The sequence below is a fragment of the Phascolarctos cinereus genome, unplaced genomic scaffold (assembly GCF_003287225.1).
Source record: "Phascolarctos cinereus isolate Bilbo 61053 unplaced genomic scaffold, phaCin_HiC Scaffold_3;HRSCAF=262, whole genome shotgun sequence".
Classification (NCBI taxonomy): domain Eukaryota; kingdom Metazoa; phylum Chordata; class Mammalia; order Diprotodontia; family Phascolarctidae; genus Phascolarctos; species Phascolarctos cinereus.
In genome coordinates this window covers 46,965,453-46,992,620 of record NW_027555736.1, presented here as the reverse complement: position 1 = coordinate 46,992,620, position 27,168 = coordinate 46,965,453, and the positions used below count along the sequence as shown (strand labels likewise).

The 27,168-nt window shown below is 45.6% G+C and overlaps 1 protein-coding gene across 3 annotated transcripts in view; it reads left to right on the top strand.

Moving 5' to 3' along the window:
* Nucleotides 1-27,168, top strand: part of STRA6 (signaling receptor and transporter of retinol STRA6) — a 77,757-nt gene that overhangs the window by 6,616 nt on the left and 43,973 nt on the right. For 2 of the 3 annotated variants that reach the window (XM_078150802.1, XM_020994695.2), the window contains exon 2: nucleotides 18,004-18,133. In XM_078150802.1, coding sequence (XP_078006928.1) covers nucleotides 18,021-18,133 — 113 coding nt within the window. In that variant the 5' untranslated portion in view covers nucleotides 18,004-18,020. Of the gene's footprint in view, nucleotides 1-17,555; nucleotides 17,639-18,003; nucleotides 18,134-27,168 lie in introns of those variants that run through there. The other variant, XM_020994696.2, reaches the window with a different exon arrangement.

Here is a 27,168-nt window from a genome sequence, read left to right as displayed (position 1 = left end):
GCCCAATATATATAGTTAGTTATAACTCAGCCTGCGTCCCCATGGCCTTCACTTTCCTGCCTGAGCCTTCAGGTCAGTAGAGACCTGTTTTGTAAGCAGAGATTGTTTCACTTACTGTATTTGCATCCCCAGTACCTAGCATGGTGCCTGGTAAATAGTTAAGTGCTTAGTAATTGCCTGGTGGTTGATTGACTCGGGTTATCTGACTGTAGTGCTCACAGGTGTGTGAACCAGCAGAAGTGGGGAGCAGCTGGTGGGTGGATGCTTCAGGATGACAGCAGACTTCCTCATTGCCCATGGGAGATCTATGTGGCAGCTTCCCAGTCCCTCATTAGAGGAAGTCATTGCCTGTCATTATTAGTCTCCTCCTCCTGGGTCCTGCTTGGCACAGGATTCCTTTTATCTACCTGTGCCTGTGATTCCTTCTGAGCATTCTATGGGCAGAGTTCTACAGCGACCTTCTAGGTCAAGAGCCTCAAACCTTCAGCTTAGCACCATTGGTGCAGACTTCCTTCTCCCACCTTTGTCCACTCATTTACCAACCTCTTGAACATAATCTAAGTGCCACACACATATTCTCCCTGCTCCCCACATGGTCTATTCTTCCCACCCCCAATCTTTTTCTCAGGTTAGTCCTTCTCCCTCCACGGCCTTGCCCCACTTTTTCTGTCTGTAGTAAATTAGCTTTGAGCTAATTGTTTCTAAGAATTGACTGGTAAGGGCAGGCACAATGATGGCAGGTTCATGAGCTTGGAGATATACATACCCATCATGTGAAAGTAACAGCAGTCCTCTAGGTAAGGAGGCCAGAGGGATTCCAGACCCACGGGGAACCCTTCGGAGCCTGTGCAAATAGTCTACACCGTCCCAAAACTTGCCATAATATGCCAGAGGGTGTGCTTTACTGCTAATGTCAGGCAGGGTGGGGTACAGGTAGTCAGGGCTGGAGAAGGTCAGAATTGGGAGGATCAGCCAGGGAAGGTTTCTAGGAGTAGGGAGGATCTGAACTGGGCTAGTACCACAGGGCCTTGTAATCAGCCAGCACCTGATAAACTAAATCCTTTGCTGAAGAGTTAAGCTGATAACCCCTCCCAGCTTGGCCAGGAAAGCCTACAAGATTGCCCGGAACAAAGCTCAATTGAAATCCAGGGGAGTTTCAGACTCTGGAGTTGGCATTTAGGGGCTCGAGAGCCTCTCAGTGTCTCTTGCGCCACACTGGGAAGTGGTCACATTCTCATTCTATGGGCAGGGCTGGTACTGTCTTCCAGGAGATCTAGGGATGGGTTTCCCTGTGGTTGCACCAAATGAGCTGTCTTAGTGAAAAAACGCTGACTCAGGGGTCTGAGGACCTGAGTTCAAGTTTTGCCTCTGTTGCCTGTTGTTCAGTCATCTACGGCTCTTTGTGACCCCACGGATCATAGCACGTCAGTACTGTCTATGGCAAAGATACTGGAGAGGTTTGTAATTTCCTTCTCCAGGGGATTGAGGCAAACAGAGGTTAAGTGACTTGCCCAGGGTCACACAGCTAGTAAGAACTGAAGCTTGGATTTGAACTAGGGTCTTCCTGACTCCAGGTCCGGAGCTCTGTGCACTACAGCACCACCTAGCTGCCTCTGTTTCCTTCTGTGTAATTGTGGGCAGATCACTTAAGCTCCCTGGGCTTTGATTTCTCACTTGTAAAATGCTGGGGTTTTATACATGTATATACATATATATGTATGTGTGTGTGTATACACATACACATATATATACATATATGTATATACACATATATGTTTATATGTATATTAGATGGCTTCTGAGATCCCTTGTAAAGCTATGTATGATTCTGTGGATAGATGAGTATTCTCAGGTGAGCCAAGTCACTTTCCACGAGCCTCAGTTTCTTCATCTGTAAAATGGAGACATTAGACTAGATTAGGGATTCATTTTTTTAATATTTTGGATAACTACTTTCATTTATATAATTATAAATATACTATTTTCCTTTGTAGCCCTGTGCATTTCATTTTGCACACTTAAAAACATTATTCTGAGGAGTGGGTCTATGGGAGTCACTAGACTGCCAAAGGGATCCGACGAAGAAACCCTGGATCACATGGTCTCTGGGTGCCTTCCCTGATCCAGACTGAAAAGCCTTTCTGTACCCCAGTTTCCCCATTTGTAAAACAAGAAAGGGGACTGATCTCTTCCAGCCCTGGCATTCTCTGATTCTGTGACTGTATATGTCTCTACGTTAGACCCAAGTTCCCACCCTCAGCAGGAGCCATAGCTGGGGTTTTCCCTCAGGGCCCCCAGGTGCCCCACTCCCTCCCCGTCCCTCTTTCCCTGATACTGAGCCAGCTAGAAGGGCCACTCCTTTCAGGCCAGCACATCCACCCTCAGAGAAGGGGAACTGGCAGCTGCCCAGGCCCTGCCTCCTCCTCAAAGGGCCTTGTGTGCTGCCTCTGAGGCAGGCCACACCTCCCCCAGGTTGGATGAAAAGACCGCTGTGTCTGCAAAGCAGGGAAGGGAGGGAGGAAGGGATGGGATTTGGGTGGCCTGGAACCATCACCTGATTGGGGGAGGGGAGGAGGAGATGTGGAAACAGGGAAGTAGTGTGGGTGGAGAGGGGGTAGGATTCCCTCCTGGGTGGGGCGGATGGGGGCATCTGCCCACAGGCCTGGTCCTTGGCAAAGGATAAAGAGAGAATCACAACATGTCAGAGCTAGAAGGGTCTTTAAAGTTCAGTTAGCCCAAAGCTCTCATTTTATAGAAGAAATGAAAGCCCTTCCCAGGGAAGTCAAGGCAGACGGTGAAAGGGAAAGAATTCTGAACCCGGAGTAAAGCTTTAGTTCCCCGTGACATTGTGTGATCCTGACCCTTGGTTTCCTTCTCTGAAAAAGAATCTAGAGCTCAAAGTGACCTTAGAACTCATGGGTTCGAATCCCTTCATTTTAAAGATGAGGGAACTGAGACCCATAAGAGTGAAGATATTTGCTCAAGGTGTCCCAGATAGAGAGTAGCAGAGCCGAGATTTGAACCCAGGGCTTCTAAGTTCAGTACTCCTACTGCAGATCGCCTGCGTCACCTCCCCTTGCCCCTTTATCTCCACATGGCATCTGCTCCCTCCTCTCCACCTTTTGTCACCTGCTTATCTATCCTTCTTACTCGCCATCAACCCAAATCTGAAGAAGCTCAGATTCCCTTGCCCCTCAATGAAAAGGAGTGGCCCTCTTCCAGGGCCCACATACAGGCTGTCTCCAAAGTCTTCAAGCAGTTTTAAGTCTGAATAGCTTAAAGCTACACTAAGTCTTTTGGGACACCCCACATAAGCCTGAACTCTTCTTGGGTAATGAAAGTCTCATTCTTCCCACCTTTCCTGTAGTCTCCTGGATGCCATGGCCCCATTCCCTGACCATCTTCACCTCAAAGGAAACCTCTGACTTCCAACCCACCCCCAACTCCGCAGATCCCTCATCTTTCCAGGGACCAGGCCCCTCACCCTGCCTGTGTGAGGGCACACCTCCTACATCCCCTCCCCCTTCCCCTCCCCTCCTCCCCCTTCCCCTCCCCTCCTCCCCCCATCTAGCATCTATATATCATCTTCTCTACATTAGAATGTCAATTCCTTAAGAGCTGGGATTGAGAGCTATCTGGTTTGCCTTTCTACCCCTAATGCAGGGCACATAATAGACACTCAGTAAATGTGTGTTCCCTCCCTTTATCTGTCATCTACTATCATTTTTCTATCTACCCATCCATCTTTCTGCCTCCCTATGTACCTCTTCAAAAGTAAAGGCGTAACGCTGGGCAAGTTACTTAACCCTGATTGCCTCACAAAAATAAATACATAAAATTAAAGGGGTCTCAAGTCTCACTAGGAGAGGAAAGGTCTTGGATAGAGGGAGCATTTCTGTCCTCTGCCATCATCTCTGCTCCTGAGCAAAGCCAAGCTTCTGGTGGCTGACTTGGCTTATACAGAGCTGTTCTGGCCATGGGACTCAGTGCCCAACATGCAATAGATACTGGCTGTGGACAAACAGAGTTTTAGAGCCTAGATATTTTCTATTCCCCCCGCTGCCCCACCCTGCCTCTCACCAATGGCAGAGAGGTTAAATAACAGCCCAGATCAGTCAAACAGAGAGTAAGTGCCAGGGTTAGAATTCCAAACCATATCTTCTGACTGCCAACATGATGGTCTTTTCATTGCATCTAGATGATGAAGGGGAGAACTTTATGTGTTTGGGGAGCAAGGGTAGAAGAGGAGACACACTTGGACTCATGGCTAGATCTTCCTTTATGTTATACCATGATTTTTTGTGGGGTGGTGAGAGGGGGCAGGTCCTTCTGAAGGCTGTGCCCGAGGAAGCCTGCTCTGTGTTGAGAAGGGGCAGACCCTGCCCTGTGGGCCCTTTCCTGAGTGTGTGTGTCGGGGAAACCAGCAGAGTTCAGAGCTTCAGGGCAAGCCAAGGTTGGAGTCCAATCTCCTGGGGAAAGATGAAAGGCATTCTAGGGAGGCAGAGAGGCTCTCTGGAGACACCTGCCTGCCCTCCAGTCTTCTTATCTTTAGGGAATAGATCCAGAGCTGAAAGAGACCTCAGAGGTCATCTTTTTACAACCTTCCAATACCCAAAGGGCCAGGCCACAATTCTGAAGCCCAAATCCAAAGTCAAATTGAAGGGAATTAAATCTTCAAAATCCACAGGGCTCAGAGTATCCTGATGTTTATCATCTTTATTAAATGCCACTGGGCTGCCGAGGCGCCCTTCTCCAGGCCCTCCCCTCCACCCCCTCTGTGAAATTCATCTGAGCAAAACAGCAACTGGTTCCCTCTCTCCACCCCCAAGGAGTGATGATGGTGACAAATGAAGTGGGGAAGGGGGCTTATTGAGGCCATCAATCTGGAGCCAGTCCAGGGGGCCTTCCCTTGATCTAAGCTGGAGGAGGGGCTTCTCCTCAGAGGTTAGACCCAGGGTGAAATGGATTGGGTTTCAGGCAAATGGTGGGATGGGGGGGCACTTTCCATTTGGGCTGAGACAAGGATCACTCTGTTTTCACTGTGGGCCCAGGGCTCCCTAGGGGGAAGGGGCACTCAGTGGTGGGAGAGCTTCCTCATCATTAAATTTCAGGGGTTAGGGAGCTGAGGAAGGCACAGAGAAGAGTGGGGCAGGAAGGCAAGGCAAGGCTTCCTAGAAGTAGTAGGACTTGAGCTGGTCCATGAAAGATGGTATAGGTATACATCAGGGAAGGATGGGGGGTGGAGGGATGTGACCTCACAATACGCAGGGGGGGTTCTATGAACCAGCACCTGCAAATGGGCAAAATGTAATGGGATGGGAGAGACCACAGGACCCCAGGTTTAGCCTTAGAGGATATCTAATCCAAATCCCCCATTTTAGAGGTGAGAAAATTGAGACCCAGGAAGGCTTAGGTAGTGAGGGGACCTGTCTAGCTGCAATAGAACCAGCATGTTAGGGAGCCATAGGAGAGGCTGGGTTGGCCTGGACCTTAAATAGCAAGCTGAGGATTATAAACTTGATCTACTGGGAAATAGGGAGCCATTGAAAATTCTTGAGCTTGGGGGTGACACAACTAAGGCAATGTTTAGAGATGAATCTGACTTGATGCCAGTCTATACAAGATGGATCAGAGGAGGTAGATTTACCCAGGACAAGGACTCCAAGGTTCTTGCCCATGGCTAGTGGAAGAATGAGAATCAGAACCCAGGAGCCCTGTTGTTGAAAGGTTAGATGATGAGACAGTAATTCATTTCACCCTTAGTCATATTAATTCACACTTCAGTCATCACACTTCTAAGGAAGAAAATGCCTAGTGCTATAAAGTCTCAGGATCTCAGAGCCCCAAATGACTTGTAAAGATATCCGGTCCAACATCCTGACTGATGCAAGCATCCACGACAGGCAGTTAGTTATCCAGCCTTTCTTTGATCGCTTTCAGGGATGGGGACCTCACTACCTTTGGAGGCAGCTTATTCCTTTGTGGGGCAGCTTAAACTGTTAGGAAGTTCTGTTGAGCAGAAATCTTCTACAGGGCCCTTCCCATCCCCATGTTCCCAAACTGGTTTTTCCTTTTGGAGCTTTGCCTTTTGGAACCACATAGAATAAAACAACAATCTCTTTTCTTCCTGGGCCCATGATCAAACCTCCTCTAGAACACCCCTCATTCCGCACTGTGGACCTCCTGTGTGTCCTTTGCTTCCCTCAGTGTAGACAGGGGATGGGACTCCCCTGCATGTTGAGTGAGGGTCTTGGTAAGCAGCTGATAATAACGACTCTTGGATGGCTAGCAGGGCATGGGCCTCCATGCTTTAGCTCAGCCGCCTTTCCGCCTGGGGTCACACCTAAAACAGACGGATAAGATCAGGGGTCAGCCAGTGACTAGGTTAGGGGAAGTTCAAGCCTGGAATTTGGGGTCAGTTTGTGGAGAGAGCCGGGATGCAGTCTGAGGTTGTGGTCATGGAGGATGGACTGAGCCTCCTTCTGTTGCCAGGGTTGGGGGTTGGTCTGTAACCAGGGAGCACTAGTCTAAATTGGGTTAGAGACTACAGAGATCCTTATCTTCCCAAATGGTGCTGCAGATGACACCAGGGGCCGGGGAAAGCAGCTCTCCTATGTCTGGCCTGGGCTCTCTGGGGTCCAGAAGGAAAAGCACTTTTGCACGCCTGTCTGGCTCTTTTTCTCTCTCTGACCTATTTTTAGCTCTCTCTCGATTTTTTTCCTCTTTGCCCTTTGTGGCTTTTGATAAAAATGGATTTTGCAGACTGGGCTGAGGGGGAAAAGGCAGGTCTTGTTTTCCCAGTGGTTAAAATTCCTTGAGTTTAATCAACAGGAAAGAAAACAGCAGGAGGGAGGGAAGGAGGAAGCCTTGTCCCTGGTCCTTCATGGTCTGAAGAACCCAGGCCGTAGGGAAGGGAAGGAAGTTCCAGGATGGGCCCAGAGGACAAAGGCTTTTCTCCAACCAGGGACGAGGAACTTTTTGGGCTCCCCCCCTTAGCTAGGGAACATAGTGTAGTGTGGGCACTATACCCCATGCCTGCTCAGGAGTTCTATTGAACTAGCCTGGTCAATGCCGCTTGAGACTTCCCCTTTCCCCTTAAGGGGCCTCAGTTTACCCATCTGTAAAATGAAGAGGTATTCTAGATGGTCTCTGAGGTCCCTTCTAGTTCTGAGTTCTGTATCAGGCATCTTCCTGAAGACTGATATGCTTGGTACACAGGCAGAGGACACCATGTTTGGAAGTTAAGGCTGTAGCTAGTTTCTTCACTAAGGCAGACGCTTAACTTTCTCCATGATCAGCTGCTCCTTTGTCTTTGTGCATGCTCCCATTAGAATTTTTTTTCCCACGTAAATTTGACTCATTCTTCAAGGTTAACTCAACTACCACCTCCTCCAGGAAGGCTTCCTGAACCACACCAGCCTATACCTTATTCTGTCTGCTCTAACCTATTGCATTTAGATGAGACTTCAGAGACCATCTAGCTTAACTTATTGTTTTGCAGATGAGAAAACTGAGGCCCAAGGAAGTTCAATAAAAATAGTAGCTAGCATTTATATAATGCTTCTGTATAAGGTTGATAAAATACTATATCCTCACAACAACCTATCAATGAGGTAGGTGTTATTATTACCATCTCCATTTTACAGATGGGGAAACTGAGGCTGGGAGAAGTTAAGTGGCTTGCCCACAGTCATACACATAGCTAGTAAGTGTCTGAGGCAGGAACCTTCTGAATCAGAAAGACTCCAAGCTTAGCCTTCTATCTATGACATCACCTCGTTTCCATGAAATGATTTCCTAAGGTTTGAGAAGAGAATTTATAATTTTCATATTAATCAATATGCTATGTGTAATAAATATGCTAATAATTTAGTTTTCTCAAGAGCTGCCCCTCTGGCTTGGAGTTGGCTTGAACTGATGAATCAAACCTTGACAAAGCTCACAATCCCTGGCACCCTTCTGCTTGCGTATCTGAAGTGAAGTGAATCAAGGACTGGAGAATCTGTTCCCCATAACAGAACTCTGGTCCTGTGACCCACCAAGTAATGACCCCAAGGGCTCGAGCAAAAATGCTCCCACAGGACTACCGAATTGTTGTATTGTCTTCCATTTGTGGGCTTGTGTGGGAAACCACTCTGGCCCTAGGAACGATTGTTTGTAATCCACCTTCCCCCCTCCTTCCCCACTTGTGATTTAAGTATATAACCCGTGCTTTTACTTCAGCTAGAACAGTCCTCACTCTGAAACTGATTAATTAAACTACTTGATTACTGGCACTCCAGTCTCTAGGCTTGCTTTGTGGGGCTCCGAGCATTCTCAAGTTAGAGACTGGCTCAGTAAAAAATCCTGTTATCAGGCTACAGAGTAGTATGCATAGGGAGTAGGATTTGAACCAATGGTGGACTGGTAAACGTTTAACAACTAGCTCTCTGGGCATAAAAAGTACACACAACGCACCTTTTAGTTTAATCTGCATTATTAAAATTTTCTCTGTCATTTTCTTAAGTCTAAAGATCCACAAAACCAGTCGAGGCCAGATTTGTGAGGTGTAAATGTTCACACTGAAAATTTAAGGCTCTACTCTGGTGTGTTTGAGCCGGCCCTAGCAGATCTTGATTTGAACCCAGGTCCTCTATCTCAAAATATGGGGCTCTTTCAGCTGCACCTCACTGCCCTGTTACTTGTTTAAAAGGTTTCCTATGTGACCAGAGAGGGAGATCAGGGCACCACAGAATTAACTGCCCAGCTCAGAGTCACCTGAAACCCACACTCAGTAAAGCCTGTCCCCTTATTGGTGGTCCTCCTTTAAAGCTCAGTTTCAATGTTAAGCACTCAGGGAGGTCTCCTTTGATTCTCCCCATAGGCAGTGTCTTTTCCTGTCTAGGCACTTACCGTGATTTTAACATATTCTAATGATCTGTGACTTTGCCATTTCCCCTAAGCTCCGTGAAGGATGGAATTGGGTCTGACCTAAGCTTTATAACTCTCCTCAGTTCCTAGACCAGTGGGTACAGACGGTTTTGCTTAAGTGGCAAGGGATGGAGTGGTGGTAGTGGGGTGAGGAGGAGAGGAAAGGGGTTGCTTAATATACATTGGCTGAGCTGTATTATCGATTGTTATGTCAACCAATCAACAAGCATCTATTAAGCACCTACTATGTGTCAGAGGGCAGCTAGGTGGCACAGAGGATAGAGTATTGGGCCTGAAGTCAGGAAGACTCATCTTCCTGAGTTTAAATCTGGTCTCAGACACTTAGTAGCTATGTGACCCTGGGCGAGTCACATAACCATGTTTGCCTCAGTTTCCTCATGTGTAAAAATGAACTGGAAAAGGAAATGGCAAACCACTCCACTATCTCTGCTAAGAAAACCCCAAATGGGGTCACAAAGAGTGGAATAGGACTTAAATAACTAAACAGCAACAACTATGAGCCAGGCAGTGTGTTAGGTGCCAACAGCAGGCATAACTGGGCAATCATGAAAATTTACTGAAAGATAAACTGCTCGCCTGTACTCCTCACCCCTCAGCCATCCTCCAGCATCTGTATCTAGCAGTCCACCTCCCAGAGACCTTCCTGAGCAGTATCAAAGGCTCCTGGATTTTCCCTTCCTCTTTCTCATCTCAATAGGAATTGAGGATGTTTATCCTGGAAGAGAGAAGACTTAGGGAGACACTCTAGTTGTTTTCAGATACATGGAAGAAGGATCAGACTTCTGCTTTGTCCCGATGGGCAGAAGGAGGAGCAGTGGGTGGTAGTTGTGGAGAGCCAGGTGTAGGCTCGTCGTAGGGAAAAAACCGGACAATAATGCAGCTGTCTGAAAGCAGGCCTGCTCCCAAGGGAGTGAGGGTCCTGACAGTGAAAGTATTCCAGCAAAGGCTAGAACAGATGATGCTAGTCTGGGCATAGGTTGGACCAGATAGCCTCCATTTTCAAATTGGCAGAAAACCTGCCTGTCCATTCATTTCAGCAGCCATTCATTCAGTGACTTCTCCAGGCAGGGCCTGGGCAGAAGACACTTAGGTAGGGGAAATGCAAGTCCCCCCCCCCCCCCCCAGGATCTCATCACCTAGTAGGGAGTGAGCACCTGACAAGCACCATCTATGGCAAACAGTCGTCTTTCTACCCTGGGTCTTGCTCTCTGCTTTCCAGGGTGACAACTAGTTAATTTGATAAACCGATCTGGCTTGTGTAGTGTATGTGTCAGGATGTTTTTTTTCCCTTCCCTCCTGGGGAACCTAATTGCATTTTGGCAGGGGCCTTCTGGAGAACCTGCCTTTCCAGGAAGAGGGAATCCAGGGGCACATCTGTGATCAAGGTCAAACTCCTGGCTAGGGAATGTTGGGGGCAGACATCATAGCCCTCTTCAAGCATTTGGTGGGCTTCCATGTGAGAGAGAGATGAAACACATTCTATTTCACCCCAGAAGGTGAAATGAGTTGCTGCAGATGAAGGTTGTGGAAAGGCCAATTCTGGCTTCAAAGAAAGACACATTTTCTAAAAATCAGAGCAATCCCCAAATGAATTGGACTGCTTCTAGAGGTGGTAGTGTCCCCATAAATGAGTGAGGTCATTCCATACCCAGTCTAGACAAGACAAGAATGTGTGCCCAAAGCAGGGTTTGAAAATTAGGCCCTTTTGTACATTATCTCTGAGCCTTTCCTGGGATATAAGTGACTTGATTTACCATAAAATAAATACCAATATGCTACGGAGCATGGAATTTTTTAGCAAGAAAAAAACAAAAGCAACAAACACTATAAGACACCACCACCACCACCAATTCGTGTATTTATAAAAATCACATGAAAAAGCATAAGCTTTGGAGTCAGAGATTCATTCCTGCCTTTATCATGTATTACCTGGGTGGCCTTGTAAGTTATTTAAGCTTTCTAGAATCTTAAAATGAAGAGGTTGAACTAAGCTTGCCTCAATGGTTGGTTTTTTGGTTGTTTTTTTCCCCCCAGATATAAATACATTATCCCCAGGAGCCTATGACCTTCATTCCTGGGGTAGAATAATACTGAGCTGGAGTCAGGCCAGAGCTGAGTTTGAATACTGTCTCTTATCCTTAGTAGCTATAGAATGATTCTACAATCCCTTCACCCATCAGATCCTCAGTTCTTTTCTCATTCCGAGTGCCTGTAGTATCTACTTCCCAGGATGACCACCAAATGAACTAGGTGTGAAGTGCTTTGCAAACCTGAAAGGAGCATGCAATAGCTGACTGCTGTCAGATCTTATGCATTAAATGTTTTGTGAGCTGCTTGATCTTAAATCCAATTCATGTGCAAATCAAGACATCACCCTGGGCTGTCCTTGGTGCTCTTTGACAATGAAAGACAAATAGCAACAACAAAGAGCATCAAAATGCCAACAGTTCTCAGGAAAGACAAATGGAAGTTGACTGTTGGAAGGGATCTCAGTGGCCATCTACCCGTCAGGCTCATACATGACAGAAGTTCCCATGATAACATACCCGACAAATGGTCATCCAGCATCTGCTTGAAAAAGTTGAAAAAGGGGTAGGGCATGCAACCTCTAGAGACAATCCATTCCACTTTTTGATATGTGTAATCTTTAAAAAATTAATTTTTGTTTTCAGTTCCAAATTCTCTCCCTCCCTTTACCCTTCCCCCACCCATCCAGAAGGCAAGAGATATGCTACCTATTATGCATAAGAAGTCATGCAGAACATATTTCCACATTAGCCAGTTGGGGGTGGGGAGTGATGGAGGGAGAGAAGCAAGAATAACAAAGTGAAAAAAAAATGCTTCACTCTTCACTCGGAGTCCATTACTTCACTTTTTGGAGGTGATTATCATTGTTTATAGTGAATCCTGTGGAATTGTCGTGGATTGTTGTAGCAATCAATCCATCAACCAGTATTTGTTAAATGCCTACCATGTGCGGGTCACTGTGCTAATTGACCAGAGTAGCTAAGTCTTTCACAACTGATCATCATACAATGTTGCTGTTGCTATGTACAATGTTCTCCTGGTTTTGCTCACTTCACTTTGCATCAGTTCAGGGAAGTCTTCCCAAATTTTTCTGAGACCACCTCCTTTATCATTAGATGCCCACAATTGTTAAGGAAGGTTTGCTTGTTTGTTTATTTTCCTGAAATCAAGCTTATTTCCTTCTTTACAATTTTGTACCCGTTCATATTTTTTTGCCTTCTGGGGACAAACAAGGTAAATCTAATCCGTCTTCCTCTTGCTAGTCCTTCAAATACTTGGAGACAGCTAGTGTGCCCCCCCACCCCCTCCAGTCTTCTCTTCTCTGGGTTAAATATGCTCCTTGAATGGATTTTCATTTCATGTGGACCCAAGACCTTTTGCCATCTTGTTTGCCCTCCTCAGTGCTCCCCAGTTCATCAGTGTCTTTAAGCCATGCTACCCGAACCAGACACAATGAGGTCGGAGGAAGGCAAAGTGCAGGGGCATTGTCATTTGTTAACAAGATTTGTCTAGATCCTAAGGACTACAAAAGGATTTTCTGGGAGGTAGATGGTGTGAGGGCTTTTTGCCCCTGTTTCACCAATGAAGAAATGGAGGGTTGGCATGGTTAAAGTCTTGCCCCCAGTGACTCAGCTAGTAAATGGCTCAGCTTGGATTGTGAACCTAGGTCATCTGATTCTACAGTCAGGGCTCATTCTGCCTCTATCATTCACCTTTGAGTGAATTAGCTTATTAGAGCATTTCATTGCAGTGAGCAATTCATTGGAAACAGGACCTTGAGAAAATGGAATTCAATTAAATTCACCAAGCATTTATTAGGTGCTTAATATGTGTGAGTGCAGAGCAAGGTGATAGAATACATACTTGGGTTTAGGATAGGGGGTGGAGCAAGGGAAACTAACCAGGGAAGCAGGCCCTATGGGGCATCGGGTATTGGGACTATACATATGGGAAAGGGGGATGAGGGTCTTGTTCATGCGTGGGGGGAGGAAGAAGACATAGGGAACTGGGATAAACTCGATCAAGCTCACAATTATTGTAAGATTGACCCTAGGTCAGACTCTTCCCAGAGCAAAGGTGGTAGGGGTACAGAAAGCTCTGGCCTTCCCTGGAGAGGAAGGTTGGTGAGTTATTGTCACACACTACTATCAGCATATACTAGAGAAAGAACTGGGTCCAGAAGTGGGAATATTTCCTGCCGAAGGCTGGTGGAAGCCAGCCTGGAGGTTATTGAATGCAGCAGAAGCTAGGATTGCTCAGTCAGAGAACCTCAGGAATAAACAGTGCCCTCCATAGCATGTGTGACCAGAGCCGTGAAGAAGAACCTAGTGCTCAGAGCAGAATGGGGAATGGGGTGGGGGTGAGGCTGCATGCAGAGGACAGTTTGCCCTGCTTGACTACGGTGCAGTTTTGTCATGACTTCTCTGAGAAACGACAAAGGGAGACACTCTGATTCTCCAGGTACAAGAAGATGGGAGGGGAAGGGGCTGGAGTAGAGAAGAGTTTGTCCCAAAAGGTGAACTCCTGATGGGTGACCTTGGCACTAGCAAGGGAAGGGAATTATTAATGCTGGGTGAGAACAAATGAGCTTGGTCACCCATCCTAATCAGGATTGTTCTATTCAGACCTGTCATTGGGACTGGCTGACTTGTGTCTGCATAGGATTTCTGTGGCTGGGGGCAGGGAGGAAATGATTCAGTGAAACCTAAGCTAGAAAGACTGAATGGACCTCCAGGAAATTGTACTCCTTGGAGAGATGGCAAAGAAAATGTAGGAGACTTTGTGGTCCAAACTAGGAGATCAAGAACATTCCTTTAAGGAGAGAAGGATCAGCAAGATGGTGGATACCACCCATGATACTGGGATGCTGTGGATGAAAATAGACTTGATTCCCTCACAGAATCAAAGCCTCTCCCACTGGAAGGGAACTCAGAGGACATGGAGAAGCATCCTGGCATAGTGGATGGAGGACTGGACTAGGAGTTCCAATGATCTGGATTCAAATCCTACCTACAACATAAAATAACTGCTTGAGGGCTTGACTACAGCATTCCTCTGTGACCATGGACCCAATCAGTTAATCACGTTGAACTTCAGTTTCTAATCTGTAAAACTGGTCCGGCAAGACCTACCTGCATTGCCTATGTCACATGAGGATTATGATTCCTCAAAGGAAATAATCCTTGTAAAAGGCTTTCCAATCTTTGATGTGCTCTATACATACTGGTTATCATCAATAGTAGAATATAGACTCCCTGAGGTCAGAGACTGTTTTTCATTTCCTCTTTGTATCCCCAATCACCTAGCAATATGCCTTCTTTATAGACAAGCCTAATAAATGATTGACTTGTTGTTATAGTTAATACTGATGCCAACTGTACCCTGCCACCAAGGGGTTTACAGTCTAGTGTGGGAATGAGATGCACATGAGATGCTCTATAATCACATCACGTTGATCCCTAGGTATAGAATGGGCTCCCTCCCTCCTGCCCCATCTCCTCTTTCAAAGTCCAGTTCAAGTACTATCTCTACTCCAGCCTCCAAAGGGCAGTGGAAGGAGTGCAAGATATTGAGGTCTAGGGCTTAGGGATGAATTCAGACTCTGCTACTCTGTGATGCTAGGAAAGTCACTAGAGCCTCTTTCTCCTTCCTGTAAAATCTCTAAGGCCCTTCTAGCTCTCTTCCTAAATCCAAAATCCTCAGTTTTCCACAGGCTTTGGGATAGGTTTTAGTTGATTCCTTTTCTTTCCCCTCTCAGACCGCCATCTTCCTTCCCTGACTACTCTCTGCTCTACCTTCTCCTTTTCCAGTCTTCTCATTTCTCATCCTTAGATCCCCCTTCTCCCTATCTCCTTTTCTTAATACCTCTATCCCTCTTCTCTACAAAGTTTCCCCTTGCTCTCCCCCACCCCCTCCTAGCTTGTGCCTTTTGGTGGGGATGCTCATGGGGATGGGAGGGCTTAGTGACCAACAGACAAATAGACTGGTTTGGAAGGGGAGGGGAGGAAGGAAGGACAAAGAGTTTCATTACTTTTCCTTTCTGGGTGGCTTTTTGTCAAGTGCAGGCCTTTTCGGTCTGCTTCTTATTTAAATGTTTTCTACCTTGGGGAAAGGGGTGGGGATCAGTTTATCTTAGTCGGGTGGAAGAAACAAAAAGGTATTTGAGACTCTGGGCTACTCTAGAGGGGGAGCCCAGAAGGCCAGATCCAATTAACTGATTTCCTGGTGTCAGAAGGTCCCAGGGGAGCTGGCCTCCTCCTCTCTGGCTTCTTCTCTTGCCTTCGTACTTTCTCATTAAGTTAACTGTTGTAAAAGTGGTCACTGCAGAATGACCAGCCAGCCAGAGGGCCAAAAGGTTCCTCTGTGCGCCTGTTTTTCTGACGCAGCAAAGCTGGTCTCAGGGGACGGTAAGTCTGGAATGCCAGACAGTGTGGTCTAAGATCAAGAGCCTTGGATTTGGAGTCAGAGAATTGGGTAAAAATCCTATTTCTGGGGCGGCCCATTCCAGTGCAAAATCCTATGAATTCCTTCCACAATCCAGACCAGTCTTCTTCTGGCTTGGGTAAATCAGATGGCACGCGTCTGAGTATTAGTGTGCACATGACCTGTGGGTGCTTTTGATCAGTATGTTGAGGTCTAGAGGTTTAGGGTGCTGAGACCTCAAAATCACAACATGCAGGTCCTGCCCGAATAAATTTGACCCAAGCTGTCTTTCAGCCAGAGACAAGGTTTATTAAAGATCAGCCATATTGGCCAGACTCTTAAAGAATCTGAGCTCCTTAATGGAGACAAGATGGACCTTCTATACAGAAAGACTGTGGGAGGGATCTAAGGAGGATCTTGATGGGAGTGACTGGGAGGGCCAGAATGGGGTCTAGATAGGGTTGGAGGCCTGGGAATAGAGAATTGGGAGATTGGGCATAGGCAAAAATGAAAAGCCAGTTGATGGGATTATGGCCTCAGGCAAAATCCAGAGATTTTATTTGACCCTGTGGGAAAGTCTAGGGTTTTTCCTTTCTGGGGTCCAGATCCCAAAGACATGATATTTTCCTTTTAGGGGTTCAGATCCCATCCCCATGAAATCAATCAAAACGCATTCCTAAAATGTCAGCACTTAGCACAGTGCCTGGCACATAGTAGGCATTTAATAAATATTGATTGATTGATGAAGTGCCTACTGTGTGCCAGGCACTGAGGATACAGAGACAAAAATGAAAAATTCCCTGCCTCAAAGAGCATGTATTCTGTGGGGAGACACCACACACACACACACACATATATGCAAGGTAATTTTAAAAGTATATGCATAGAAATAGCACATAGAAGCAAATACAAGGTTATTCTGCAGTATGTATGTGCATTCTACGAAGGTGGATATTAGTGAAGGTGGGTGTGTTTGTATGTGCACGTAAAGGAGTCATCTTTGTACAAATATGTGTGTAGCTCATCACTCATTTGTATAGATGTGTCAGTGTTCTTTTCTGGTAAAACATTGGCATTAATGTGATATATCCATGAAAGCATTTGGATCATAAGATCTTAAATTTAGACCTGGAAGGTGTTGACAGGATTTTACTGAGCCAGTCTCTAACCTGAGAACGATGAAACAGCAGGCCAGAGACAAAGTGCCAGTAATGAGGTAGCCATTTAATCAATTAGTTTCATTATGAGGAACAGATTTGCAAATCGGGAATTCTCCGATCAGAATTCCACCTTGCTGAAGTGAACACAATGATTATATACACAACTCACAAGTAGAGAAGGAGGAGGGGGAAGGTGGATTACAAACAATCGTTCCTAGGGCCAGAGTGGTTTCCCACACGAGTCCACAAATGAAGACAATACAACAATTCCGGAGTCCTGTGGGAGCATTTTTTGCTCTAGTCCTTCGGGGTCATTACTTGGTGGGTCACAGGACCAGAGTTCTGTGACAGGGAACAGGTTCTCCAGTCTTTGATTCGCTTCACTTCAGATACACAAGCAGAAGGGTGCCAGGGATTGTGAGCCTTGTCAAAGTTTGTTTGATCAGTTCAAACTGCATTGTGAGTCTGACTCACAATGGAACAGGCAATTCTGGAAAATCTAATCTATTAGTATATTTATTACATTTATCATATCGATTAATATGAAAAGTATAAATTCCTTCTCTAAGGCATCTTAGCAATCAATCTTTCTGACCCCTTCATTTTACAGAGCAGGAAACTGAGTCTCAGAGACTTAAAGGGGATTGTCCACGATGGCACAACTGGAATGTCAGAGCCAGGCTGGGAATCCCACCCACTCCAAGTTCAAATTCGCTTCTTTTTTCCACTACAATTGATTGTGTCTCCCATTTCCCCTTGACTGTTGAGAGGGGGGAGAGTGGGGCCATCTCCTTCATGGCTTTAGCCCCTTAAAGTTCCCCTAGAGCTCCTGCCCTGCTCCCTTCCCTCCTTACCCCAGGGACCAATTTAACTCGATTTCCCTTTCCGGCTCCCTCTCCTGGGCCTTTCACAATAAGCCAGAGGTGCTTAAGGAAGGCAGCCCCAGGGCAGTTCTAGGTTGCACACCCTAAGGGAGGTGGCGAAGGAGGGGGAGCTTGGAGGGCAGAGGCTGGACTCAACTCTAAACCCGCCTTAAGTTATTGTAATCACTTCACTTCCAGTCCCGACTGGCTTTCTCCCTGGGGTTGGGGGTGTGGGTGAGTATGTGGGTGTGCGTGCGCGCGTAGTGGGACCGGGGTTCAGCGCCGGGTTTTGTTTCAAAGAGCTGTGGGAGTCCTGCAGATTCCCTTTGGAAGTCATCCCCATGGACAGGGAATGATGGGCAAATGCGCCAGGGGGGCTCCTGTACCGGGGCTATTCCCAGCCCTGCCTGGGAGAGCGGACTCTTCCTACCTCTCCCCCCGAGGGCACCCCTGCTTCCAGGACGCTGGCTTTTGACAAACAAGAGAGTTTTTGTTGTCTTGTATTTGCCTGCATATTTTTAAGACAAGGAGATTTTTGCTTTCTTTCCAAAACCTCTTTTAATTTTTTGTTTTTTTTACTTTGTGTCTGGGATCAAAAGGAAAATTGCCTGGGAAGATGTCATCCTTGGCCTCAGCAAACCAGAGCTCCGGGGAGCCTGAGGATTATTCCTACGGGAACTGGTACATTGATGAACCGACCTCAGGAGGAGACGCATCTCAACCAGACAAGTAAGTTTGGAAACTCCCTTTCCCGGCTTCCTAGGAGATTTGCGTTCTAATAGTTCCTCTGGTTGGGGTTAACTAGAGGCTAGAAGAGTCTGCCTGAGAGTTAGGAATTCTAGCCCCAGCTAGGCAACTGAATTGACTAGGCGACCTTGAGCAAGTCACTTACTTTCCCTGGGTTTAGACTTTCAAAATAGACTTTTTTTTTGTTTGTTTTTTAATTTCTTGTCTGCCTATCTCATAAGGGCTGGTATGGTGAACTATTTGAGGTATAAATGATGAAAAAGTGCTTTGCAAAGTGTAAAAAGCCTTGCTGAATAGCAAGTAATGAGAATACCCACAAGCAATGAATGTTTTCTGTCATCCCTAGAGACCCTTTGTTCAAAGAGCCCCTCCCCCCCATTATAATCCACTAAATCCTGGGCTTGAAGCTCTGTTTAGTCTCAGCTCTCATTCTCTTTATGATGGGGTAAATTGCCTCTTCTTACTGGGTCTCAGTTTTGTCTTCCTTAAATGGGAGTGCTGACATCCGAGTCAAGATAAAATCCCTATCCTATCTATCGTATGTATCAGATCTCTACTGCCTGTATGACCCGGAAAGAAAACCACTTGATCTCTGGGCCTGTTTCCTCAACTATAAAATGAGGGACTTGGACTGGGTGATCTATGACCCTATGATGCCCAAGGTCCCTAATATCCCTTCCAACTCTGACAGTCTATGTAGAAAAAGTTTTGGTCCACGTAGAGAACTCTGTTGGATAATGTTGAGCTATTTGTTAAGAAGGAGAAGGGAGATCTATGAAACAGGCTTGGAAGCAGAAATAAGTCATTCTGGAAACAATGATATTTTTATTTGGGGAGTTGTTTCCTTGGGTGTTGGCCTTATTCTGGGTTGATGATCTTCTAATACGTAAATGAAATAGTTTTGTTATTTGTCTGAGAGAGACAGGTAGAAGCAGACATGGGTAGAGGAATCCTCAGCCTTTGCCATGTTTGTTTTTGCTCTGAAACTTTGATGTCACTGTTTAGACCAGTGTGTCAGAAGAGTGAGAGATGCATTAGATAAATCATCTCTGCTGGGACAGGTCTCAAAGTAGGGTTCTTGGTCCCTTCCCATTCTTTTTCCCACAGCCAGCCTCCTGCCAAGGTCTGGCCCCATCCCCACCTCACAAATCTGTTTTATGGGGTAGGAAACAGCAAAGGTAAGGTGAGGGAATCAGAGAGCCAGCTGTACTCACATCTGCTTCACATCATCTTGAACCGTAGAAACTAGAGGTGGGGAAAAAAAACCCCAAAAAACAAAACACAACAACTGGTGAGTGTTACTCTCTGGGGCCTCAGGACTGGATTATTCAGGCAAGAGAGATTATCCTGTGCTGGTTATGGGAAAGGTTCTGTAGCTCCAGAAGGCTCCAGTCATATTACTTATGGTGGGGGCAGAGGAAAGGCTAGAAATGGAATTGTGGCCAGCTATTCATAAACAGGACTTTGTGCTGTTCAATACTCCCTCCCCTCTTCTGCACTAGCTAGAATGCAGTGAGAATTGTGGTGTTTTGGGGGTTAAGAGAGGAGATGAATCATTTGGGTCAGAGTACCTTTTGGGAAGAAGCTAAATGGGGAAGGAGAGAGGGGGATGAAGAGAATGAATGGAGGAGACAGTAGAATCTGAGAACAGAAGATGAGAGAGACAGAGCAAAGAGAGACAGGAACCTCATCACTACAGGGCAGAGACTTCCCAAAGCTTAATCTAGTGCTATCTTGCGTGCTAGGCTAGGACACTGAACAAAGGAGAAGGTGCCTGCTTTGAATCTCTTGCTGTCTGACCGCACGATCTCAGTGGAGATATTACATCTTCCATAATTAGAAACTGAGGAGACATCTGTCTCTTTTCTTGGGCTGCTTGGATAAGTGGAAAGGCCTAAAGAGCCTTGAATAGAATGGACTTTTTAATTCAATCTCTGCTAACTCCCCGAGAGACTTTGGGTAAATCACAAGCCTTTGTTTCCCTATGGGTTGGCGACAACATTGTGTAGGGAGCCACCCTCAGTGCCGGGGCTAAGTATCCATGCTGTGTCACTGGGGGAGGCGTGGGGGGTGGGGGTGGGGTTATACTTTGTGGAGGGAGAACAAAACAAGAGCTCCAGAACAAAAGGCTCATCCTTCAGTTTGATCTGGGTATCAAGGAGTTAACTGGTCAGGCTCCTCCTGGCTTCTACTTTGGTAATCCATCAATGCCCCAAGTGGATCTGTGATATCTACCATATGGGCTTTCATTCCATTGATGTCCATTGCAATCCACACATGTCTTTTCATCCCTCCATAATGTTTGTCCATGTCCACAGATCCTCCACAGAAGAACTCCACCATCCCCACCCCCATCCTCTGGACTGTTCTAGGATCATAGGATCCAGAATTGTAGGGGACCTTAAAGGCCATCTACTCTGACCCCTTCATTTTGGAGATGCAAAGCCTAGAGATGTTAAGTGACTTGTCTAAGGTCATACAAGTACTAAGTAACAAAGTCAGAATTCGAAGTCAGATCTTCTGACTCCAAAACTGGGATTCTTTCCCCTGTACCACATTTGGCTACCAATGAAGCTAAATCAAGAAAATTAGGTCGAGGCTATGACTGGAGCCGTCGGGTGGGTATCGTGTAAGAAGGGATCACAAATGTGACAGAGTGGGTGTTTCTAGGATTCTCAAGCATTCCCTTAAAGGTATGCATCCTCACTAAGTAATAGTTTAATGATGAGGTCATGACCAGAGTCGAATCCCTTTGCCAACTTTCCAACATTCAGAAACCCCCTGATGCTCTTGGGAAGAGGCTAGGATCCTGTGGGCTTGACCCCTGCATGACTTCTCTTTTCGAGAAGAAATTCCAGATGAGTCAGACAGGTAGGCACTGACTAAAGCAGTCAAGAAGATTAAGACAGTGGCAATGACAGCTAGCTTTTATGTTTGCTATTCATATCCATTACCACTTTTGATCTTTACCATGACCCTGTGAGCTTATGCAACCCCATTTTTGCAAATGAAACTGAGCCCCAGAGAAGTGAAATGAAGTTTGTTTAACTTTCCTTTGTATCCTCAGCACTTTAGCACAGGGTCTGACACATAGTAGGAGTTTAATAAATGTTTGTTGACTGGCTGCTAGTTAATGGTAGAACTGGGACTCTAACCCTGGTCTTCTGACTGTTAAGTCCCATATTCATTCCACTACACAAAGATGGCCCTGACAGTGATGACAGATGATGAAAGAGGATTGGTGGGGACCAGAACTCCATAGCCTCTTTGAGGATTGAAGGCAGCAGTGGTGAACCATGGGCTCTGGAGCATATTCTGTTACAAAAATAATGCATGATGTTGGCCAGATCCTTGGGTTACATTGGACTTATGTTGTATAGAGGGAATGCAGCTCAAAACAATGAATCGCTGTCCTGGGACTGGGATGTTTTGTGGTTGCAAGAAGACTTTTATTGTAATGATATTGGACCTTTGGGAATCGGCCTCCATCACTACTCTTTCTTCTCTTCCAGCTTGAGGGGGGAAATGTACTGGTTTCTTTTTTTAGTGGGAAACTTCACAAGTGACCTGGGTCACTTTGGTACAGTAAAGGGGGCCTAATGGACAGTCAGAAGGCCTGGCCTCCTCAGCATCTTTCCCATATATACTATGAATTCTACAATCTAGTGACACTGGCCTCTTTGCTGTTCCTCCTACAAGACACTCCATGTCCCGGCTCAGAATGTTCATTGGCTGTCCCCCATGCATAGGATAGTTCCCTCTTCTTCTCTGAGTTCTGACTTACCTGGTTTCCTTTAGGTCTCAGCTAACGTCTCACCTTCTGAAAAAAGTCATTCTCCATCCCCCTTAACCTCAATGTGATTCCTCTGAGATTATTTACCCTGCCCCAGTTTATCCTGCCTTCATCCTGTCTTTATATCGTTGTTTGTAGGTTGTTTTCCCCTTAGACTGTGAACTCCCTGAGGGCAGAGATCTTCCCTCTTCACCTTCCTTTGTGTCTCCAGCATGTTAGCTCAGCATCCGGCACATGGTAGGAGCTTAATAAATGTGTATTGATTGACTGACTGACTGGTTCAGCTCCTGGCTGTATACTGCCTATAACAAAGTGACCTTGGGCACCATCATCAGAAGGCAATGTGAATCTTTATGCCTCCGTTTCTCCAGTTATATAGTTTAACATTTCTCTAACATAATTAGGTCACAGTTGCTTCTCACAAAAAGCTATCAAAATAGGGTAGGGTTGCTACTCCCCAGCATTCATAGAATCATAGGATCCTAAGCTAGAAGGGATTTTAGAGAGCATCAAGTGATTAGTTAACTAATACAGTAAATTACAGATTAGTAAACTGAGGCCCAGAAAAGTGAAGTGATCTGCCTAAGGTTACACAAATAATAAGTGGCAAATCTAGGATTCAAACCCAAGTCTTCTGACTCTAAGTCCGACATTATTCCTTGTCTACCTTGCTTGGTAACTATTCTTTGTGCATTTGTTTATAGACGTTATTTCTTTTAGAAATGGCAATAGCATTTAACAAGTCTTTCTTTGTATTTTATTTCTCAATTAGCAAGCATTTATTTTTCTTGCCCCACTCCTCATTTTAAAGACAAAATTCTTGTAACAAGCATGCATAGTCAAACAAAACCAGTTCCCACGTTGTCCATGTCCAAAAGTGTATGTCTTGTTCTGTAGTTCTGTTCCCTGAGTCCATCACCTCTCTGTCCAGAATGGGTAGCAGAGTTCATCACCAGTCCTCCGGAGTCATGCTTAGTGACGGCACTGGTCAGAGTTCTAAAGTCTCTCAAAGTTGTTTGTCTTTACAATGTTGTTTTTGTTCTAAACTTGTTTTCCTGACCTAACACATGTCTTCTCTCTCTCTCTCTGTGTCTCTCTGTCTCTCTATGTGTGTCTCTCCCTCTATCCCTCTCCCTCTCCCTCTTCTTCTTTCCTCCCTGTCTCTCCATCTCTTTCTCCCTCTCTCCTCCTCCCCTTTTGTCTCCCTATCCTGTTTTTCCTTTTCTCCACCCCCCCCATCCTTTCACTGTCTTCTTTCCTCAGGCGGGGAGCTAAGCCCCTGCTGTGAAAATCATAGAATCATGTGATTTAGAACTAGAAGGAACTTCAGAGATCATCTAGCCCCAGAGTTCTTAGCTCATGGTCTACAGACCTCCAAACAATCATTGGCTAGATTTCAGAGTATCCATGAATTTGGATGGGAAAAAAGTTACCCCTTTATTTTCAATAGCTTTTAGGTTCTTTTGTAATCCTAAGTATTTTATTTTATGGATTTAAAATAAATACATATTTATTTTAATAGAAAAATGCATTATTCTGACAAGGGGTCCACAGGCTTTACCAGGCTCCCAAGGAAGAGGAACAACTCTGATCTAATCCAATGCTCATTTTATAGAGGGAGAAAATGGGGGCCTAGAGAAATGAAGCGAATCATCCCAACTCCCAGTTCCCAGTGGGTGAGAGTTAGCCAGGCTTATATATCAACCCAAGTCCTGACTCTAAATCTCATAGTCTTTCTAGGTACCACACTGCCCTTGGTACCAGTAACTGTCCTGACAGAACTAATAGCCTAATAAGAGGGGAGGTGGTCAGGGAGGAGTATTTTGGTTTGGAAAGTTCTATGGCTCCTAATTAGAGCCATAGGGAGGTCCAAGGATGCCCTCTGAGGTCCCTTAGGGCCCTAGGATCTTAGGATCCTTGGAACTAGTGTTTCCCCTGCCCTGTCTCCCCTTCTTCACAGTTGATGCACAGTCATGCTGACCAGCCCCCTTCATATCCTTACAGAATGAATCACTTTCCTCCTCTTTTTCCTGGACTCAGAAGGAGCCAAGAGGGAGTACCCAGTGATTCTAAAGCCAATGGAAGGCTGCTAGGGAGCACAGAATACATACTCCTGGCTCTCCATTCTGGATTACAGCTCTCGTCAAGGCCATAGGAAAACCTAACACATGTGCACCACGTGGGATCGATGGAGACTTGGCAATGGCCAATAGCACAAAACATTTCCCTCCTCCATAATGAACCTAATGCAGTTAAGGACTGGACAATATTCTCTAAGTTAATAGAATGAAAATACTGCTTTGCTCTAGGGTCTGGATTTTTAACTACCCTAAGAAGAAAAGACCTGCTGGAGAGGGAGAAAGTGAAGGGGGGTTCTGTGGAGGCCCACAGCCTATCTGCATAATACATGCTGGGTCTTAGAAAGCAGAGAGTAATTTCTGTAAATCCAATCCTTCTTCCCTCTGGGGAGGCAGACTTGTGGTGAACATTGAGCCTGTTTTTTTTTCCTCACACAGAGAAACCTGCCTTCCTTTCCTTAACTCCTTTCAGGAGTAGGGATGAGGGGGAGGTGAGGGAACTCAGCCAGAGGACTTTTTAATAGATTTCATAGGAAAAAAAAAAGCAGTAACAGGATCTAGTGCTCAAGGGGACTTAAGAAAGCATCTCATCTCACGCCCACAATTTACAGATGAATGAATGGATGGTTGTATGAATGAATGAAAGAGCAAACAAACGAATGAATGAAAAACCCCATTTCATTTATTAAGCACTTACTTTGTGCCAAGCTCTGTGTTAAGTGCTGAGGAAACACATTCTTAAAAAAGCAAAGACAGTCACTACCCTGAAGGAGCTTACACTCTAGTAAGAGCAGGCAACATATAAAAAGAAGTGGGGGCCAGGGAGAGGGATTTTGGTTTGGAAAAGTACCGTGATTTTGATTAGAATCAGAGGGAAGTAGGTTAACACACCCTTTCCAGGTTTAATGACAGTATTGATTTGATTATAATTCTAGAGCTCAGCAAGGCAGCTGGCAAGAAAGCTGTGGGAGAGCTGAGTGGGGCTTGGCTGGGGCTGAAGTGGTAGGGCCTGGGAGGGGTGAAACAGACTGCCTTCAGAGGGGTTCAGGTGATTCCCCAGACTCAAGTCTTCTGGATCCAAATCATGGAGATGATAGATGTACGTACTTTCAAATCTTAAAGTGCTGTATGTATTAATGGTTATTGCTCTCCTAACCTAGGGCTCTTTCTTCTGTATCATGATGCTTTCTTTGCCTACAGACCTTAAAGTGAGTCCAGAACTCGGGATCTCGGGTGCCCAGGGCTCAGTGCCTAGCATCGTCCTACTGCTCCTTCGCCTTTCCAGACTTCTGACCCACTTTCATCATGGGTCTGTTATGTCCTGTGCTCTAGACCCACCCATCATCGGTCCCCTGATTTTCAAGGTCCTGTTCTCTACTGGTGGTGGCTAATGGCTTGGTCAGATAAAACATATCTAAGGAATAGAACCCACTGAATTGAGGAGACCTAGCACAGTGCTTGGCACATAAAAGGCAACCAACAGACGCTTGTTGATTGATTGTTTGAGAGGCAGAACGGTTCAGCATCACCAAAGTGTTAAGTCCCAGAGCTAAGGTTCAAATAGAGGTCCTCTGACTGCCCACCTTCGCTTCTGCTCCCCGGGCCATCCACTGTCCTTTGCTGGAGGACCTCCGGTCGTGAGAACCTCATTGGCTCCTGACGCAGCCCATCTCCGCTTTGGACAGCTCAGACGGGACATCTTCATTCCATTCTATCTAGTTCTCTTCTCCAGAGCTCTCCAAAAGAAATCCAAGCCCACTTCCCCATGGCACGCATCACATATTTTATGTTGCATTCTTTCAACCACTGTTCACATGACGTGATGTCCAGCCATGAGCACAGTACTCCAGATGTGGTCTGACCAGGGCACAGAGCAGAGAAGCTCTTCATTCTGGACATTAAAATCCTCTCAGTACATCCTAAGATTGAATTACCTTTTGGCTTCCACACCATGCTCTTACTTCATGTTGAGTTTACAGTCTGGTAAAAACCCACAAGCTTTTTTTTCATGAACTGTAATTGTCTACCCAGATCTCCACCCTTTTGTTTGTATACAGTTGGGTTTTTTCAACCCAGTTATACAACTTAGACTTACTTGTATTGAATTTTCTCCTATTAGATTCAGAACATAATTTTTAATTTTGTTCAGATATTTGAGGATCACAATTCTGTCATCCAGCTGCCCTTCCTGGTTTTATGCCATCCACAAATCTGAGAAGCAAACTGTCTATTCTTTCATTCAAGTCAATGAAGAAAAATTGCATTGAACAGAGCCAAGGACACTCCTGTGATGCCCACCTATAGATCTCCTTCTAGGTTGATATTCTTCATCATTCTTTGGGTCTGTCCAGTCAATACATTTGAAGTACGCCTATCTACATAATCTCTCTGGCAGTAGGTGGTGCAGTGGATGGAGCACTGGCCATGGAGGACCTGAGTTCAAATCTGACCTCAGACAGTTACTAGCTGTGTGACCCTGGGCAAGTTACTTAACCCTGGTTGCCTCCAAAATGCCAAAAACATCTCATCTTTCATATCTCGTCATCTTCCCATATCTCTTTGATCTGGTCCACAAGGATATCATCAGGGACTGTGTTGAATGCCTTTATCCCTTCCAAGTCCACCACATCTATGGAATTGCACTGATAAATCAGATTAGTACCCTGGTGGCTACAAAGTTCATGCAGCAGAACTGGTCCTTGGTTAGCCTATGTTAGCTCAGATGTGATCACTAGTTCCCTTTGTTTAAGGTGGGCTGGAGCCCTAGACAGTCTTCTCTGTCAAATATCTTCATCTTTCCCTGGGGAGCAGAAGTCAAAAGTGATGGGCATGATGGGAAGGAATTAGAAAAGTACTGACTGTAGGGGTCTCAAAGGCTGGCTAATTCAGTGGAAAGTGATGAGCTAGTGAAGAAATGTCATTTTCTGGATGGATTTACTCTGAATCTCATCATGAGAAAAAAATAAATAAAAACTTACATCTGCACATTACTTTATGCTTTCCAAAGCACTTTCCTACCTGTCATTTGATCTTCACAGTATCTTTATAGGGGTAGTAGGGAAGGGATCATTATTATCCCCATTTCACACATGAGAAAACTGAGACTCAGAGACAGGAAGTGCCTTGCCCATAGTAATGCCCAGAGA